Genomic DNA, 20,409 nt, shown 5'->3' with positions numbered 1-20,409 from the left:
GACACAAAGTGCTGTACACTAAAACAAAAGACATGTTAAAATACAACAAAATGAAGATAAGTACAACTAAAATGCAACTTAAAACATGATCAAACTAAGCCTCATTTGTGTCAAAAATGAACAGAGCGAGTGGTGACGTCAGCGGATCGCATCACAGCGCAGCTCGTTTGGAAGATTATAACAAGAAGTTAAATCTGTTATAAACATACTTTCACAGCTGCACACAAGAAGGAAAGTACACTTAACTGTTTTATCAAGCCATGACCAGGTAACATGACAAATAATTACCTTTTTAGATGGCTCAAAATGGTTTCAGTTAGGTGCACGCTTGAGCGGCTCCGGCTGCAGCCTCCTCTGGGATTCAGGATGTGATTAGAGCCGTTTCAACGGCCAGTTTGCAGAAAAAAAAGATTACTCCACCATTCTGTATATGCAGCATTCAGTGCAGAGCATGTGGCAGCCAGTGGAACAAAGAACGGTGTCCAGCTGTGAACACAGCTGGTGAAATGTCACGACGACATTCATGCTATTGTGTGAGTCACAGGCATGCCTGTATGAGTTGCACCTTTAGATATCAGGCGGCAGTCTAGCTCTGAGTTCAGTCGTTGAGGAGTTGATGTGTCGCCGCAATGCAGAGCATTTCAATGCATTTCTCCTGTCGTGACTGTACCCATAATGCACTGGGCAGCAGAGCATGTCCACACTAAAATCTTCAAACTTACTACAGTACTTTTGAATTACTGCAGCTGATATTTTCACATTATAAAACTTCAGCGGTGACGTTAATTTGAATAACATGTCCGAAATTAGCTTTGTTAAGATTTTAGCCATAAGTTACAACTGTATTCCTCTGGATTACTTGGGTGATATTGCCAGTGAATTAGTATGGTGTCAGGAGCAATGGTCTTGTGACCAGTTTGTCCCTGACTGAAGAGGATAGAGCGGTTTCTCCCTAAACCAGCTCTCCTCTGTTGACAGAGAACAGAGCTGTTCATCTGCTCCAAAACAGGTAAGTGCTAAAATCTTTGATATCAGATTTAACAAAGGTTTTTATCTGTTAAAGCTTTATTTACTTCACCTGCAAAAATATGTTAGCGATTTAAAAATTATCTGACCAAAATTTATCGGAAGATAATTGGTCCGATGATGGTTTTCAAAGTTATCTGAAAAGCTGATCTGATAATGAAAACATTATCTTCGATAATTCGTGGAACTGTGCCCACCACTGGGTCCAGGTGGCCTATATACAGTAACAAAGTAATACAATTCATTTTTGTTCTTGTGAACTTGGCTATACGTAGTATTGTGGGAAGAGCGTAGAATCAGATGTTCAAACGAACTATACTCAACAAAAATATAAACGCAACACTTTTGGTTTTGCTCCCATTTTGTATGAGATGAACTCAAAGATCTAAAACTTTTTCCACATACACAATATCACCATTTCCCTCAAATATTGTTCACAAACCAGTCTAAATCTGTGATAGTGAGCACTTCTCCTTTGCTGAGATAATCCATCCCACCTCATAGGTGTGCCATATCAAGATGCTGATTAGACACCATGATTAATGCACAGGTGTGCCTTAGACTGCCCACAATAAAAGGCCACTCTGAAAGGTGCAGTTTTGTTTTATTGGGGGGGATATCAGTCAGTATCTGGTGTGACCACCATTTGCCTCATGCAGTGCAACACATCTCCTTCGCATAGAGTTGATCAGGTTGTCAATTGCGGCCTGTGGAATGTTGGTCCACTCCTCTTCAATGGCTGTGCGAAGTTGCGACGACAAACTGGAGTCAGGTCGAGACCCTGATGAGGACGACGAGCATGCAGATGAGCTTCCCTGAGACGGTTCTGACAGTTTGTGCAGAAATTCTTTGGTTATGCAAACCGATTGTTTCAGCAGCTGTCCGAGTGGCTGGTCTCAGACGATCTTGGAGGTGAACATGCTGGATGTGGAGGTCCTGGGCTGGTGTGGTTACACGTGGTCTGCGGTTGTGAGGCTGGTTGGATGTACTGCCAAATTCTCTGAAACGTCTTTGGAGACGGCTTATGGTAGAGAAATGAACATTCAATACACGAGCACAGCTCTGGTTGACATTCCTGCTGTCAGCATGCCAATTGCACGCTCCCTCAAATCTTGCGACATCTGTGCATTGTGCTGTGTGATAAAACTGCACCTTTCAGAGTGGCCTTTTATTGTGGGCAGTCTAAGGCACACCTGTGCACTAATCATGGTGTCTAATCAGCATCTTGGTATGGCACACCTGTGAGGTGGGATGGATTATCTCAGCAAAGGAGAAGTGCTCACTATCACAGATTTAGACTGGTTTGTGAACAATATTTGAGGGAAATGGCGATATTGTGTATGTGGAAAAAGTTTTAGATCTTTGAGTTCATCTCATACAAAATGGGAGCAAAACCAAAAGTGTTGCGTTTATATTTTTGTTGAGTGTATATTTATGCCCCGTAACAGCTAATAAACTAAACTAGATTTATAAATAAGAGCAACACCCCCGCCTTGCTTTGCAACACGAGGACATGACTAAATGTGTACGCCGGTGGGCAGGCCTCATTTAAGCGGTAGACAGCAGTAAAGCCAGGTTTCACATAACACAATCATATCTAAGTGGTAATCCATAATTAGATCATTAATTACCAGTGATTTTGAGGACAGTGACCTTATGTTAGGGATGGGCGATATGATCTAAAATTCATATCATGGTGTAACTTGAATCCCTTCATGGTCATTGTATATCCTGCGATAAAAACTTAAGTGTAAAAGTTATAATGGAAGTGTTTCTGAATGAGATGAGCTACACTTTATTGATCTCACAGTGGAGAAATTATGTTTACACTCCAGTTACCTCAGACAGTATATAGTCCACAATTATTACTTGTTTACCATAATAATGGCACACATCAGAATTAAAGACAACACATACACATTGACATTGTTTATGTGCACTAAATTTGAAGAAGTCTGTTACCCAAATTGAGGCAAGTGGGTGAAGGTCACGCAGCAACCCTGAGCCGCGACACTGTCAGCTTGGGGGGGGGGGGGGGACCTGCTGCAGCTAAAACCATGCCGCCCCCACAGAAGGGAAGGGATGATGTGAGCAGAAGCCGGAGTGGGGGGGTAGGGAGAGGGAGTGGAGCATGCTTCAGTCCTGTGAAACAGTTTATTGTCTTTGTGAGTCGAGATAAGAAACAGCCATATGTTCACCAAGGCCGAAAATATTCCTCTGGAGGAAAACAGCAGGGCAATTTGTCCTGCAGGCTTGATAAGCCTGCCGTGTTGTGGTTTGAGCAGTGAAAACACTTTTTACAGCTTCACTTGAACAACCAAATCCCAATTATGAATTAAGAATATTCCATGGCCTCCGAAATCTTCACCTTCATCTGCAGGCGCACATCTGTTCCAAGATGTCATCTAATTTGCGTCTGAGTTCAAGAGTCATCGCAGTCTGAGAATGCATTGCCTTGCCCACCTCGTTAATCATTGCGGACAAGCGAGGGGCCATAGTTATTGATACCGCTGTCTTGCCAATTTTCCGGTAGATCAGGGCAGCACATAAGCCAGAAGTACCAGCCCTGCTACCATAAGACCAATATGAATAAATCCTCAATGTCCTCCACAGATGATGGCACAAAAGCATGCAACAACGCCACGACCCCCAGGAGTCGAGAACGTAGCCCGCAGGATACGTTCCATCTGGGCAGGTAGGATCCCCCGATCCTGACCTTCTTGTAGAAAAGATGGTGTCAATAGCATTCAGAGACGAGCTGATCAATTCCATGGTTAATTCAATAGTAGTCCAGTAGATCCAGAATCCAATATAATTCGAGGAATTCACAGTCTGGTGAAGTAGGGACTTGAAGGTTAAAGCAGAGAGCAGAGATAAGGGAGAGTGGAGGAGATGCAACCGCCCTCGTCGGAGTCCCAAGCTGTCATGGGTTATATAGTCCATTAAGCAAAGCTAAAATAATAATAAAAAAACACAAAAACAGATGCATTAATTGTGCAGATCTCAAACTACAGCTACAGTTTGCCAAAAGGTACATCTAAGATGCAGGGGATGGAAATGAGCTATTTAGCTATAATCTGGTGCAACTCATGTCTGTCTCATTAAGCTTAATGATGCTGTACATTGTCCCTAAATTATTTAATAATAAATAAACTAAGCCTAGATTTGATGTTTGGTGAATGAATTAAGTACATTTATTTATTGTTGGGTCAGTGGCTGACATTTCATCTCTTGAACACTAGATGGCACACACCGCTCTGAAAACATGAACCGTTTCAGTAGGGAGGCATTTCCCTCTTTCCAAAATGCAACAAAAAAATCCAAAATAAATAAATCAATAAAAATGCTTAATTACTCATATTTTAAGTCAGTCTGGGTAAATTGAAGTTCCGTGGCTGATTTTTGTCTTTCTGCACCCCGTTAAAAAAGTCATTGCCTTATTTATACCCCCAGAATCACGGAGAGTGGCATTGGCACACATCTTATTAATTGCACATATCCAAAAGGTGTTGGATGTCAGTTCCAAAATGTTCTGACAGCCATATGCGGAAGTCGACGCAGTTGGTCAAAATCGGCCGGCGGCCCCGAGTGTGATGCACATGTTCAAAACTCGCTAGGCACTGTCGAGATGAGACACCTATCTGACAGTGATTCCATGTATCCATGTAAAAGCGCCTTGGGGCACCTGTTGTTGTGATTTGGCGCTATATAAAAAAAATTGATTGATTGATTGATTGATAATCTGAGGACCATCTGATCCCAATTTACATATTGCAGTTTACATCCATGTTTGTCCACCAGACCAGGGAGGGTGAAGTAAATGTTATGGTAATAACATATATGTGGCACTGTGCGCGCGTCAGAGGCTCAGTGCAGTTCCGCACGCAGCTGAACGGGATGTCACAGCTGTAACACACATATTATTACAAATACACCTCATGAGTTCTGTAGCAGATATGATGTGGAAATGTTTGCCCAGCACATGACGACAAATAAACATGTAACTCACCTCCAGTACCTTGCGTTCCACAGCGCAGCGCAGACAGCTGCTGAAGTCCCTTTCACTTGCTGCACTGTATGCTGGCAAGTGTCGATCAGCTGACAAAAGCATAATCCACCTCTGGTTTAAATAAATGCCATGTGAAGTGCTATCCCACACCGATAACCCCATGTTAAGATGCATATCAAGTGAAATGGCCACAAAAAAAGAGAGAAAGTCCACTGCTGCATCTGAATGTTACACACGTGGGAAATTGGTGCACTGCCAGCACAGTTCAAAAGCAGTTTACGGAGTCCAGCCGGACAATATAAAATCTAGCAATGCAAGTATATACTAATGAAACACCTAAATGGATTTTCACTGGACTAACAGCAGGCGATCACTGACAGCTGTCAGCCTGTTTGTGCCACTGCTTGTGCACACGAGGATGGGGTGGCACAGCGTTTATGAACACATATACATGCAGCTGAGCAAACATTTCGGCCACACTGCTTTGTTCACCTGTTTCTAACACACGTACACATGCGCACTCGGTCATGTGAGACACACAGTGCTGAGAGGTCAGTTTAGCTCTGGGAATGTGAGGACAAGTGGAGATTTGATTGCGTGGGTGAGTGACAGCTCCGATGTCGGTGTCATTTGGGCTGCACCCTGCAGATGTGCACGAGGCAGTCCGGATGCATTGGACCACAGCTGGCCATGCCTTCTTTCTTCCCGAGTGCGTCGGATTATGGTAAATATTGCCATGTCTGAATGGTTCCTCCACATTCTTGCTACGTGTGACGGGGGCCTTAATGTTTGATTTAGATCATGATGGAGCATTGCATCCACCTGGAGCATCCTCTGAAATAACAACAATGGCTTTGCGGTGTTCAGCGGACATGTCTGCGACAGAGTTCCTGTTTAGCTGACTGCCAAGTGGTGGAAGAGACTGCTCAAAACACCCCTCTTCTCAGTGAGAGTCATGCTTCAGCTCAGAACACCCCCCCCCCCCTTTCCTTCATTCTGTCTGCAGCAAAGAACTACAGACGTGTCACAGAGTTCTCCTGGATCGTAAAAATCACCTTATGATTGGTTAGTTTGAGTCCAAATCTCTATAGTACACCAAATTTATATAATTTATATTGTGTACTGCCTATACCATGCAGTACTACTTTATGTTAATGAGACCCAGACTAAGGACCCTCAGCGGGTTGACAATTGGACTGTTTAGATTTAGGGGGTGGTTCCAGAGTAGCATACGAGGTCTGTTAGAAAAGTATCCGACCTTATTTTTTTTTTCCAAAACCTGATGGATTTGAATCACGTGTGCTTGCATGAGCCAACCTTGAACCTTCGTGCACATGCGTGATTTTTTTTCATGCCTGTCAGTTGCTTGTAAGCAGCCTTTGTGTGAGGATGGGTGTAGTCTCTCGTCGTTTTTTTCTTTGCAAGGAAATGGCGGAACGACTGGAGCAGCGCGACTGCATCAAATTTTGCCAGGAACTGGGCGAGAGCCAGGTGGAAACCATTCGGATTATTTAGGACGGCTTCAGTACGATCCTCTGGGCATCACACAGATTAAGGAGCGTACAACCAGTTTAAAGACGTCCGCACAACGGTGGAGAGCGTGCCACGCTCCGTGCGCCATCAACATGCTGAAATGACCAGATCATTTCCAAAGTGAACGTTGTGGTGAGGCGGGGACATCGTGTGACTATCCGAGAAATTGCAGAAGAGGTGGACATCAGCACTTTTTCAGCACATTCCACTGTGACAGAAGATTTGGTCATGAAAAGGAGTGGCAGCGAAATTCGTGCCGCTCCTGACCGAGCAAAAACGTCACCGTGTTGAATTCTCACAGGACATGCTGGACTCCGAAAAATGATGCCCACCTCTTCCACCATTCGGATGATTCAGATGGCTTTCTGTGGCTTTTCAGTTGTGTGACTATCCGAGAAATTGTGGAAGAGGTGGACATGCCACAACAATTGCCACATAAACTGCACTATCATCATAATGGATTTTCTGCACTAATTTCCCCGCTAAGATAATGGATTCCACTCCCACATTCGTCATAAGCCCTGAAGGGTCTCTAATCACCTGCTCCGTGGCCTGCTGTAAACTCTGAATGTTACCCTCCCTGTAGAGCTCTATCTGTGTTCACAGACAAGATGGCGGCAACTTCCTCGGTAGGGTTAAGGCCATGCATCATAAAACTATAGCCTTGCTGTCCACAAAATTGCACTAGCCACCTATTTAACGATGTCAGCCTGCTAAACACCTCGTCATTACCCCAGGAGGGGAAGAGACCAGAGATTATGAATTGATGCCGACACATATTTCTGGCAAGGTCACAAGTCCTCTCTATGTCCATGTTTGGGACCTCAGAGTGCTTCATTGTAATATCATTGGCGCCGACATTAATAACTACGTGGCTGTATCTAGTGTCATGTTCCTTTGTCTGTCTGCCCTTCTGCAATGTCAGCACCCTAAGATGACAGTCAATGTCGGGTGCTCTGGCCCCAGGAATACATTTAACATCAGCCAACGTCTGTAAAGTGACCTTGCGGGTGAGAGAGTACCGGCAAAAACGCTGGTACTCTATCACCCACGGGTGGAGCCCACGGATGGAAGGCACCTGTGGGCTCAAAGGGCTAACAACAGGCGTATCCAAGGCAGAAAACCACTTCACAGTTCGCATCGGTGAGTGTCATCCAGGTAACACAACCAGACACCAAGCCCCACGTGACTTTCTCCGCCTAACAGCTGTCTGAAAGCCGTCATTCACAGCTGGCATTGCAAAGCTAATGCTTACGGGCGCGCTGGCCGGCCCAACACTAACCATCTGCATTGCTTGTAAAAAAAAAAAAAAAAAAAAATCTGGAAATCACAATGTATGATTTTTAATAATTTATTTGTATGTTACTTATTTGCAGCAGTAACATACAAATAAATTATTAAAAATCATACATTGTGATTTCCGGATTTTTTTTTAGATTATGTCTCTCACTGTGGACATGCACCTAAGATGAAAATTTCAGACCCCTCCATGATTTCTAAGTGGGAGAACTTGCAAAATCGCAGGGTGTTCAAATACTCATTTTCCTCACTGTATATATATATATATATATATTATACACACACAATCATTCATATATACGTGTTAGATAAATTATACTGTAAAAACATGTTTTATCATTTATTATCAGCTACTACGTCTGCTCATTTCAAATTGTTCTTTCTGTATCTTAAAATCTGCAAACTGTTTCTCTCAGATATTCACAGCTGCAGCCTGTTTACAGTTTGACATTTAGCAAGCTTCAGCAAAATCGCACACTCTGTACTCTCTTTATCTAAGATTGGAATGATTCAGTTGTCACTCTGTACAAGATTGGAATGATTCAGTTGTTTGCAAACGTATCTGCACATGACTAACAAGCACATGTTGCAACACTTATCTTTTGTTTTCCTTATACAATAAAAGGGCCCCGCCAGGAGGTCACAGAAAGAGAAGGTGCATGAAGCTGCCAGCCTCTGCTGTTTCTCTCCTTTGCAATGCTCACTAAAGACATCTCAACTCTCTGTCTGGTTCTTTCTTGTATGTCTAGCCGAGGTCAAACCTGACAACATGCACACACACACACACACACACACACACACACACACACACACACACACACACACACACACACACACACACACACACACACACACACACACACTCTCACAGGGCATCTCAGTGAATTTCATGTCAGACGGACAAATCATCATGAGGCTGACGGCCCGCCCCTCTGCTCAAGCTGATTCAGTGCTTCCTGTGAAAAGTCCACTTCCCCACCAACCCTCCCGGACTGCCACTGGGCAAATGTGAAACTGCCATATGTCTATGCTCTACACCCTCAACCACAGGTTCCGGTCCAATCCACATGAACAGTGTCCAGTGTACCGGCAGGGAAACTTCCATCACAGAGTGTCACTACAGACGCGTGCCGCTTTACAGCTGTAAACACAGCCAAGATGTGGCCGTCCGCTGCAACGTCCCCAACACTGGTCTCCACGCTACAGTGAGAAATGCTTACGTCACCGTGCGGAAGACTTCGCTCGCTCATGTGCCAGTATGTAAACTTGTGGTAAACACTCACATGCTCTTTCTGCCTTCAGGTGCGTCTGGCAGGAGGCAGAGATCTGGTGGAGGGCCGGGTGGAGGTGCTGGTGGATGTTGGAGGGGTTAAACGTTGGGGCTCTGTCTGCAGTGAGAACTGGGGGATCAATGAGGCCATGGTGGTCTGTCGACAGTTGGGTCTGGGCTTTGCTTCCAGAGCTCACCAGGTAAAGAACAGAGGCTTTTTCTGTCTGCTGTGTGATTATAGAGGCTTGAGGTAATTACAGGCTTCTCAAACGTCCACTTCCAGCAGGCCAAAAGTAAAAGAGGGAAAGTGAGGTGAAAAGAAATTCATGGCGCAAACAAACTGAAAATAGAAGTCTTCATTGAAATTCTTGGGAGGGGGCTGTGGGGAACCTTTTCACAGTGCTGATAGCTGCTGTGAAAAGGAGCTTTTGTTGTTTCTGGCACTGCTCAGCTTCTGTGAATAAAGTTTCTTGACATTATTCCATAAGCTGATTGCTGCGGCACAAACAAGTTCTCAGCATTAAAATGATCTTGTGCAGGAGACCTGGTACTGGCCCGGATCTGCAGATGCTGGAGAGGTGGTTCTGAGTGGAACGCACTGTATCGGCACTGAAATGTCTGTTCAGCAGTGCCGCCGAAACACGCAAGTGTACTGCCCCAGAGGAGGAGAAGGAAAGGCGGCAGGAGTCACCTGTGTGGAAAGTGAGTGGTTGAAGAGACTGGAGAGGGTCCTCCAGGGTCAACCAAGGGGGGCAGGATAGAGGATTTCAGGAATAAATGTGATCTTTACTGAAACTGGACTTCTGACTCCTTATCCCTGCAGTGGCTCCTGACCTTGTACTGGATGCGCAGCTTGTCCAGGAGACGGCCTACCTTGAGGATCGACCACTCCACCTGCTCACCTGTGCCAATGAGGAGAACTGTCTGTCCTCCTCCGCTGCCAGGATGAACTGGCCTTATGGACATCGTCGCCTGCTGCGCTTCTCCTCCCGTATCATGAACCTGGGCTGTGCCGACTTCCGCCCCCGAGCCTCCAGAGAAAACTGGATATGGCACCAGTGTCACAGGTAAGACTGGGACAAAAATCAGGAGCAAAGGGGAAGACAAAAGTCCATGACGTGTTCCAAAACATGAGAGCATATCAGCAGACAAGGACGAAAACTGGGGGAAATTATTTTCAAATCACTATTTCCTGTTGAAAAATAACAAAGACGTGTGACGGCACAAGTTCAAATAAATACAGACAAACCATGAATGAAGCAGAAAAACCTTGACACAAGAATTTTGCAGTATTTCTGATCTGATCATTTTCAATCCATGTCTGGAGGGCGGCCAGTAAAATACAATCGAAAACAACCACAACAGGGTCAGAGCTGACTACTTCCTCGGGAGGCTCAGATCTTTCAATGTCTTCAGAAATATGTTGCAGATATTTTAATCACTGGTGGTCTCCGGCGTCATCTTCTACGCTGCAGTGTGCTGGGGCAGCAGGCTGAAGGCAACTGACACAAACAGACTCAGCTGGCTCTGTCTCAGGGGGTGGAGCTGGAGGCCACGGAGTTGCACCACAGAACGCCACAGGAGGTCTTTTCTACCTGTGGCCATCAGACTGTATAACTCCTCCTTCTGCAGGATGAACACATAATGAACAGAGTTACATGCAATATTGTTGAACATCTTGTGCAAATGTTATTGTAAAAAACAAACATTCATTTCTGTACTCTGGCAAAATAATTTCCTTCAGGCTAAATTAACTTGATCTTATCTGTTACAAATTATGAATGTTTATGAGTTCAATGGTATGAATATTTCATGAGGTTAAAGATGGAATGTAACATGCAATGAGTTGAATGGAACATTTGCCAAATTAAATATTCATTCCATTGAAAGAATGGAAAAACATTCATTATTTGTTTTATTAACGGCAAAAATACATCCTTGTCATTTAATATTTTATGAGTTTATATACAACAGAAGGGACTTACATTTTGGTGCTCATCACTGGTGCTTAACAGTCCAACACAAACTTTAAATAGGAGTCCAAAATTGTTCTCAGTATTCCGTGATGCCGTACACTGACTTCATGTACAGACTGCCGTCTCCTTTCCTCACTCCAGCGAGAGAAAAAAAAAAAAAAAAAATCGCATCAGAAATTTGTCCCGCTTTTCATCCTAACTTCATCCTCTTGATCCTAACAGCTCTTCATGCCTCCAGATGGCTCACGGCGTGGTGGATTTGTTTTTCTGTTAGAAGAATTAGCATCGGCTATTAGCTCCTTCAAGTCATCGTCCGCCAGTAAAACAGACTCCGCCATGTTTAGCTAAACAAGTAGTGTGAGCATGCGCGGTGGTCGGGCGTGCAATAGCACATTTCATATAACACCAAAATTACACGCTAAAAAGAACTATTGCACAGTCAGTGAAACACAATGGCATATGGTACGAATAATCCATGTCACGTGACATACAAGCCACCAATCACATGAGAAGGAGCCACTCAGCCGTTATATAATATCTGATAACATATGACAGCAACAATCCCTCATGACTCCATAGCTCTCAGACTCCCCTTAGGTTTATGCCACCCCTGGTGAGAAGATGGAATTTCAACCTCAATTTTATGATTCTTATATTTTTTAAATATCTTTAAATTGTGGTTGCTGGTGGCTGACACCAGTAGGGGGCAGTGTTACTTGTGTTTTTCAGACGTGGCTGCAGCACCAGGTCCTTCTTCTTCTGGTGATTGTGGTTCTGTCTAACAAGCTCGGTCATGCCAGTTTTTGTTTGAGCAGAGTCTGTTCTGGGAATGGTTCTGATCCTTCTGTCCTCCTTTGATGGACATGTTGTGACGTCACTGTCAGGCACTACCACAGCATTGAGGTCTTCACCCACTACAACCTGCTGACCCTCAATGGAACCAAAGTAGCTGAAGGTCACAAAGCCAGTTTCTGTCTGGAGGACACCCACTGTCCAGACGGTAAGGAAGCTTCCTTGTCCATGACCCTGAGCAGCAGCATGCAGATGCTAAACAGCTTCCTGTTGTGTGTCAGGTATCCATAAGCGCTACGCCTGCTATAACATGGGCCAGCAGGGGATCTCGGTGGGCTGCTGGGACACGTACCGCCATGACATTGACTGTCAGTGGGTGGACGTCACGGACGTGCGACCGGGAGAATACATCTTCCAGGTGAGCACGTGATTCTTCCATGTGATTTTGTGGAACATGAACAAATAACCAGCTGAGCTCCAGACCGTGTTTGAGGGCGTGTGCATACTTATATATTTTTTAATTAAACATTCATCTTCACAGTTCACTTGAAATATTTACTGTTTCCAGTTATTTTCCACAAACCCAACATTTTCCCATGCATGTGTGATCATCTCAAACTTCTTGTAACCCAGACATGGCTCATTGCCATGACAACGGGAGCACTTTGTGGTCGGGATTGTGGTGCGGCAGCAGATGAGACGCTCATAAATTTGTCTGAATGGAGATGTTGAGGGAATGTGTCTGCCTCAGCCTGATTGGTCGTGATTACTCAGTCCTTTAAACATCACATTTCACCGCACCTTCTGCTATCACGAGCTTTGAAAAAAACCTTGATGGCTGACAGTCAATCTCTCCAAATATACCATGTTAAAATCATCCCAAGTGTGATAGAAAAAAGAAAGAAAAACGATGATAATATGAATATTTAATTTATTGTTGGAGCCACAGACTGCACATAAAAGTGCTTTGTTGAATGTGTTACCAGTATCAGGAAAACACAATTATGTGCTTCTCTTCAACATGGCAGACAGACGGGGCGGAACGTGAGTGACCACAGCCGCAGCATAATGACAGGCTGCAGCTCCGCAACCAAAACTGTCATCTGCATTTTCCTCCTGCGTAGAGATAACAGTGGAAAGTGACATCATGCATTTATACATCATATAGAAAAAGAACAATAAACCTGCAGTTCCTGGCCGCCTTCCTTCGAGCTCTTTGTTCTCAGACTTTATCAATCAATCAATCAATTTCTTTATATAGCGCCAAATCACAACAAACAGTTGCCCCAAGGCGCTTTATATTGTAAGGCAAGGCCATACAATAATTATGTAAAACCCCAACGGTCAAAACGACCCCCTGTGAGCAAGCACTTGGCTACAGTGGGAAGGAAAAACTCCCTTTTAACAGGAAGAAACCTCCAGCAGAACCAGGCTCAGGGAGGGGCAGTCTTCTGCTGGGACTGGTTGGGGCTGAGGGAGAGAACCAGGAAAAAGACATGCTGTGGAGGGGAGCAGAGATCAATCACTAATGATTAAATGCAGAGTGGTGCATACAGAGCAAAAAGAGAAAGAAACAGTGCATCATGGGAACCCCCCAGCAGTCTACGTCTATAGCAGCATAACTAAGGGATGGTTCAGGGTCACCTGATCCAGCCCTAACTATAAGCTTTAGCAAAAAGGAAAGTTTTAAGCCTAATCTTAAAAGTAGAGAGGGTGTCTGTCTCCCTGATCTGAATTGGGAGCTGGTTCCACAGGAGAGGAGCCTGAAAGCTGAAGGCTCTGCCTCCCATTCTACTCTTACAAACCCTAGGAACTACAAGTAGCCTGCAGTCTGAGAGCGAAGCGCTCTATTGGGGTGATATGGTACTACGAGGTCCCTAAGATAAGATGGGACCTGATTATTCAAAACCTTATAAGTAAGAAGAAGAATTTTAAATTCTATTCTAGAATTAACAGGAAGCCAATGAAGAGAGGCCAATATGGGTGAGATATGCTCTCTCCTTCTAGTCCCCGTCAATACTCTAGCTGCAGCATTTTGAATTAACTGAAGGCTTTTTAGGGAACTTTTAGGACAACCTGATAATAATGAATTACAATAGTCCAGCCTAGAGGAAATAAATGCATGAATTAGTTTTTCAGCATCACTCTGAGACAAGACCTTTCTGATTTTAGAGATATTGCGTAAATGCAAAAAAGCAGTCCTACATATTTGTTTAATATGCGCTTTGAATGACATATCCTGATCAAAAATGACTCCAAGATTTCTCACAGTAATTACTAGAGGTCATTTGTGGGGCCAAGTACAATAACTTCAGTTTTATTCTGAGTTTAAAAGCATGAAATTAGAGGTCATGCCATGTCTTTATGTCTGTAAGAGCAATCCTGCAGTTTAGCTATTGGTGTGTGTCCTCTGGCTTCATGGATAGATAAAGCTGGGTATCATCTGCGTAACAATGAAATTTAAGCATACCGTCTAATAATACTGCCTAAGGGAAGCATGTATAAAGTGAATAAAATTGGTCCTAGCACAGAACCTTGTGGAACTCCATAATTAACTTTAGTCTGTGAAGAAGATTCCCCATTTACATGAACAAATTGTAATCTATTAGACAAATATGATTCAAACCACCGCAGCGCAGTGCCTTTAATACCTATGGCATGCTCTAATCTCTGTAATAAAATTTTATGGTCAACAGTATCAAAAGCAGCACTGAGGTCTAACAGAACAAGCACAGAGATGAGTCCACTGTCCGAGGCCATAAGAAGATCATTTGTAATCTTCACTAATGCTGTTTCTGTACTATGATGAATTCTAAAACCTGACTGAAACTCTTCAAATAGACCATTCCTCTGCAGATGATCAGTTAGCTGTTTTACAACTACCCTTTCAAGAATTTTTGAGAGAAAAGGAAGGTTGGAGATTGGCCTATAATTAGCTAAGATAGCTGGGTCAAGTGATGGCTTTTTAAGTAATGGTTTAATTACTGCCACCTTAAAAGCCTGTGGTACATAGCCAACTAACAAAGATAGATTGATCATATTTAAGATCGAAGCATTAAATAATGGTAGGGCTTCCTTGAGCAGCCTGGTAGGAATGGGGTCTAATAGACATGTTGATGGTTTGGATGAAGTAACTAATGACTTTATGACACACACTCCTCGTAGTCATCCACAAGTACAACTGTAAAGGTTTTTTTTCCACAGAAATACCTCCCAGTGTTTCCCCACATCAATGCCGCATAAATTCAATTAATTCCAAATGTCTGAATTGAAGTTATTAATATAAACTCATCAACTCTTGAAAAGGTGACATCACAAAGCCTCTCAGCCGCCCGAGCGCCATGACAACAAGGCCCCAACCAAGCTGGTGTCACGACAACACACAACATACCGCACCGTGACTCACAGTCACACACTCCACCCCACACCAAGCCTATGACATCTACACCACAACGTGATGGACAGACACACACACCACCACACACACAGCGTACAATTTCGAAACTGCACCATGACACAGATGCACACTCATTTCATTTATATAGCACCAAATCACAACAAAGTTGCCTCAAGGCGCTTAACACAAGTAAGGTCTAACCTTACTAACCCCAGAGCAACAGTGGTAAGGAAAAACTCCCTCTGAGGAAGAAACCTCAAGCAGACCAGACTCAAAGGGGCGACCCTCTGCTTGGGCCATGATACAGACACAGTTGACAAAACAAATATACAGGAAATTTTGGGAGTCCGTGCCTGTGCACAGGATGGTAGGGTTACAGAAACAGACACCACACCCATCTCTGGATGGAGCAGCACCTCAAACGGAGAGAAAAAAAACAGAATCAGGCATCAGAAAGACAACAAATACACTATAATAATAATAATAATAATACATTTTATTTGTATTGCACCTTACATTTCAAAGAAATCTCAAAGTGCTACAGCAAGGATTTAAAACAGAATTAAAACAGATTTCAAAAATCATTTCAAACGATAAGATATCTAAAAGGCCTTTTGAAATAACAATGTCTTTAGGCCTTTTTTAAAGGCCTCCACACTTTCTGGGAGGCCTTTAAAGGCCTTTTCCTACTTTTAAACTCTTATCAGAGTTTAAAAGTAGGAAATTGCTAGACATCCAGCTTTTCACTGATGTAAGGCAATCTTCTAAGGATTTTATGTGGATGAGATTACCAGCAGTTATCCACATGTATAACTGAGCATCATCAGCATAGCAATGAAAGGTAATCCCAAAACACCGCAATATGTGCCCAAGGGATGATATTCACCTTATTCAAGAAGTCAGGGTGGGTGGCTCCATATTGTCAAACAACTTCTGGTTTGCCACTGCATCTGATAATTAGCTATGTGGGAACACAGTATGCTAGTGTCATGAGCAGCATTAATTGTTCAGTTTGTGGGCGCCACAATAACTGGAAGAAGAGTAAACTGTCGCTTTCAGAACGATGTTTTGAACATGGAAAGCAGACATCTGAGTGCTATGGACCAGCATTTAACTTGTTCCATTCTCCATTGAAAGACGAGGATCTCCAGTGCTGGATAAAGGCGCTGAATTTGAAAAATCCACCCAAACATCCCTATGTCTGTTCTTTTAATTTTATGGAGGAAAAACCACATCATTGGATCTTTCCACAAAGAAATGGTTGGACTATAATGCTCCGTTGAAGAAGCCATGGCGGATGCTAGTGAGACAAACAGGTAAGGTGTGTTTGTAGCATTAGCTGCTATCTAATTTACTCAATGTCTGGAATTTGATACCACCAAGCACTGCATGAAATAACACCATATGTATATTAACGTTACGTAATCTTGGCATTATGGTGGTACAACTTGTCGGGTCGTATTTTAACTTCATTGTGCTTTTATACGAGCTTCAGCGGTGCGAAGATCGTAGTTCCTCATAGCCAAACTGTACACGCTGAGTGACAACACAAAGTCTTCTTGCCTTTCAGCTGTTCCCGTTAGGGGTCGCCACAGCAGATCAATCGTTTCCATCTCACCCTGTCCTCTGTATCTTCCTCTGTCACACCAACCACCTGCATGTCCTCTCTCAGCACATCCATAAACCTCTTCTTTGGCCTCCCTCTTCTCCTGCCTGGTGGCTCCATCCTCAGCATCCTTCTCCCTATATACCCTGGGTCCCTCCTCTGCACATGTCCAAACCATCTCAATCTCACCTCTCTGACTTTGTCTCCAAACTGTCCCACCTGAGCTGTCCCTCTGATATGTTCATTCCTAATCTTGTCCATTCTTGTCACTCCCAAAGAGAATCTCAACATCTTCAGCTCTGCCACCTCCAGCTCCGCCTCCTGTCTTTTTGTTAGTGCCACCGTCTCTAAGCCGTCCAACATAGCTGGTCTCACTACTGTCTTGTAAACTTTCCCCTTCACTCTTGCTGATATTCTTCGGCCACAAATCACTCCTGTCACCTTTCTCCACCCACTCCACCCTGCCTGCACTCTCTTCTTCACCTCTCTACCACACTCTCCATTACTTTGAACAGTTGACCCCAAATATTTAAACTCATCTACTTTCACCACTTCTACTCCTTGTAACTGCACTATTCCACTGGGCTCCCTCTCATTCACACACATGGACTCAGTCTTGCTTCTACTGACTTTCATTCCCCTTCTCTCCAAAGCATATCTCCACTTCTCCAGACTAGACGCAACTTGCTCTGTACTCTCACTACAGATCACAATGTCATCTGCAAACATCATAGTCCATGGGGACTCCTGTCTGATCTCATCTGTCAACCTGTCCATCACCACTGCAAACAAGAAAGGACTCAGAGCTGATCCTTGGTGTAATCTCACCTCCACCTTGAATGAGTCTGTCATTCCAACTGCGCATCTCACCGCTGTCACACTATTCTTGTACATGTCCTGCACTACCCTAACATACTTCTCTGCCACTCCAGACTTCCTCATACAATACCACAGCTCTTCTCTTGGCACCCTATCATAAGCTTTTTCTAAGTCCACAAACACACAATGTAACTCTTTCTGGCCTTCTCTGTACTTCTCCAACAGTATTCTCAGAGCAAACATCAGAATCAGAAGAAGTTTATTGCCAATGAACAGGATTCACAGACTAGGAATTTGCTTCGATATAATGGTGCAACATTAAACAGAGAGCAATATAAAATGCTAAGATAAAATATACAATATGTGCCAAAATAAGACAAAATATAAGATAAAAAAATGACATATGAAAGGCTGTGTGCAACAGAAAAACAGAAAGAAAGAGGAAAAGAAAAAAACAGTGCAGTGGGAGGAGTGCAATTAAAACCAATGTACACTGTCTAAAATGACCCGTGATAAAATGATAAAGTGACAGAGTTAAGCTTAAGGTGACTGAGTTATGAGGAGTTCATGAGTCTAACGGCAGAGGGGAAGAAACTGTTCTTATGGCGGGAGGTTCTGGTCCGGATGGACCGTAGCCTCCTGCCCGAGGGGAGTGGTTTGAATAGACCATGTGCAGGGTGAGAAGGGTCAGCTGTGATCCGACCTGCTCGGCCCAGAGTCCTGGAGACGTGCAGGTCATGGAGAGATGGAAGGCTACAGCCGATCACCTTCTCAGCAGAGGCCACAATGCACTGCAGTCTGTGTTTGTCCCTGGCTGTGGCCCCGGCGTACCACACCATGATGGAGGAGCAGAGGATGGACTCGATGATGGCCGTGTAGAACTGCACCATCAGCTGGACAGGTAGCTTGGCCTTCTTCAGCTGCTGCAGGAGGTACATCCTCTGCTGGGCCTTCTTGATGAGGGAGCTGATGGTTGACTCCCACTTGAGGTCCTGGGTGATGGTGGTGCCGAGGAAGCGGTGACAGACCACAGTGGTGATGGGGCTGTTGGTGAGGGCGAGGGAGGGCGGGGGGGCTGTGGCTTTCCTGAAGTCCACGATCATCTCCACTGTTTCTGGGCGTTGAGCTCCAAGTTGTTGCTGCTACACCAGGTCACCAGCCGGTCCACCTCCCTCCTGTAGGCAGAGTCATCCCCATCCAAAATGAGTCCGATGAGGGTGGTGTCGTCTGCAAACTTGATGAGCTTTAGAGAGTCGTGGCTGGAGGTGCAGCAGTTAGTGTACAGGGAGAAGAGCAGAAGGGAAAGGACACAGCCCTGTGGAGATCCTGTGCTGAGAGCCCGAGTGTTCGAGACGTTCTTTCCCAGCCTCACACGCTGACTTCGGTCTGTCAGGAAGTCTGTTATCCACCTGCAGGTGGAGTCGGGCACGTGGAGCAGAGAAAGCTTGTCCTGGAGCAAAGCCGGAAGGATGGTGTTGAATGCAGAGCTGAAGTCCACAAACAGGATCCTAGCGTAGGTTCCTGGGGAGTCCAGGTGCTGCAGGATGGAGTGCAGGGCCAGGTTTATGGCATCGTCTACAGAACTGTTGGCTCTGTAGGCAAACTGCAGGGGGTCCAGGAGGGGGTCGGTGATGGACTTCAGGTGGGATAAAACCAGGCGTTCGAAGGTCTTCATGACTACAGATGTGAGAGCCACAGGCCTGTAGTCATTAAGTCCATTGATGCATGGTTTCTTGGGGACTGGAACTATAATGGAGGACTTGAAGCAGACTGGAACATGGCATGACTCCAGGGAGGTGTTGAAGATCCCCGTGAAGACTGGGGCCAGCTCATCAGCACAGTGTCTCAGGGTGGCAGGAGAGACACAGTCTGGGCCTGGGGCCTTACGTGCACTACATTGCATCTGTAGTGCTCTTTCTTAGCATGAAACCATATTGCTGCTCATGAAACCATATTGCTGCTCACAGATTTTCACCTGTTTTCTAAGCCTAGCTTCTACTACTCTTTCCCACAACTTTATGCTGTGGCTGATCAACTTTATGCCTCTGTAGTTACTGCAGCTCTGCACATCACCCTTGTTCTTGAAAATAGGAACCAGCACACTTTCCAGCATCCTTTCACTTTCCAAGATTTTATTAAACAATCTGGTTAGAAACTCTACTGCCATCTCTCCTAGACATTTCCATGCCTCCACTGGAATGTCATCTGGACCAACTGCTTTTCCACTCTTCATCCTCTTCATAGCAACCCTCACTTCTTCCTGACTAATTTCTTGTACTCCCTGACTTACTCTGACATCATCCAGCCTTTTTATCTCGCTCATTTTCTTCATTCATCAGCTCTTCAAAATATTCCCTCCACCTTCTCAGCACACACTCCTCACTTGTCAGCACATTACCATGTGCATCTTTTACCACCCTAACCTGCTGCACATCCTTTCCAGCTCTGTCCCTTTGTCTGGCCAATCGGTACAAGTCCTTTTCTCCTTCCTTACTATTCAACTTCTTGTACAGCTCGCAATGTGCCTTTTCCTTTGCTTTTGCCACTTCTCTTTTCACCTTACGCCGCATCTGTGGTGGACGTTGTTAACCTGGGTCTCGACTGATCCAGTATGGAAATTTGATTTTTAGTCTGCATAGTTGGGTTGGCTTGTTTTACGCCGGATGCCCTTCCTGACGCAAC

The 20,409-nt window shown here is 44.5% G+C and overlaps 1 protein-coding gene across 1 annotated transcript in view; it reads left to right on the top strand.

Annotated features, from left to right (window-relative positions):
• Positions 1-20,409, top strand: part of LOC117526428 (lysyl oxidase homolog 4-like) — a 98,812-nt gene that overhangs the window by 71,238 nt on the left and 7,165 nt on the right. Inside the window, exons 8-13 of the mRNA XM_034188502.1 lie at positions 8,918-9,072; positions 9,170-9,337; positions 9,677-9,839; positions 9,961-10,204; positions 11,998-12,113; positions 12,187-12,323. Of these exons, the coding sequence (XP_034044393.1) occupies positions 8,918-9,072; positions 9,170-9,337; positions 9,677-9,839; positions 9,961-10,204; positions 11,998-12,113; positions 12,187-12,323 (983 nt within the window). The remainder of the gene's footprint in view (positions 1-8,917; positions 9,073-9,169; positions 9,338-9,676; positions 9,840-9,960; positions 10,205-11,997; positions 12,114-12,186; positions 12,324-20,409) is intronic.

Source organism: Thalassophryne amazonica, chromosome 15 (genome assembly GCF_902500255.1).
Source record: "Thalassophryne amazonica chromosome 15, fThaAma1.1, whole genome shotgun sequence".
Classification (NCBI taxonomy): domain Eukaryota; kingdom Metazoa; phylum Chordata; class Actinopteri; order Batrachoidiformes; family Batrachoididae; genus Thalassophryne; species Thalassophryne amazonica.
This window is presented reverse-complemented; position numbering and strand designations above follow the sequence as displayed.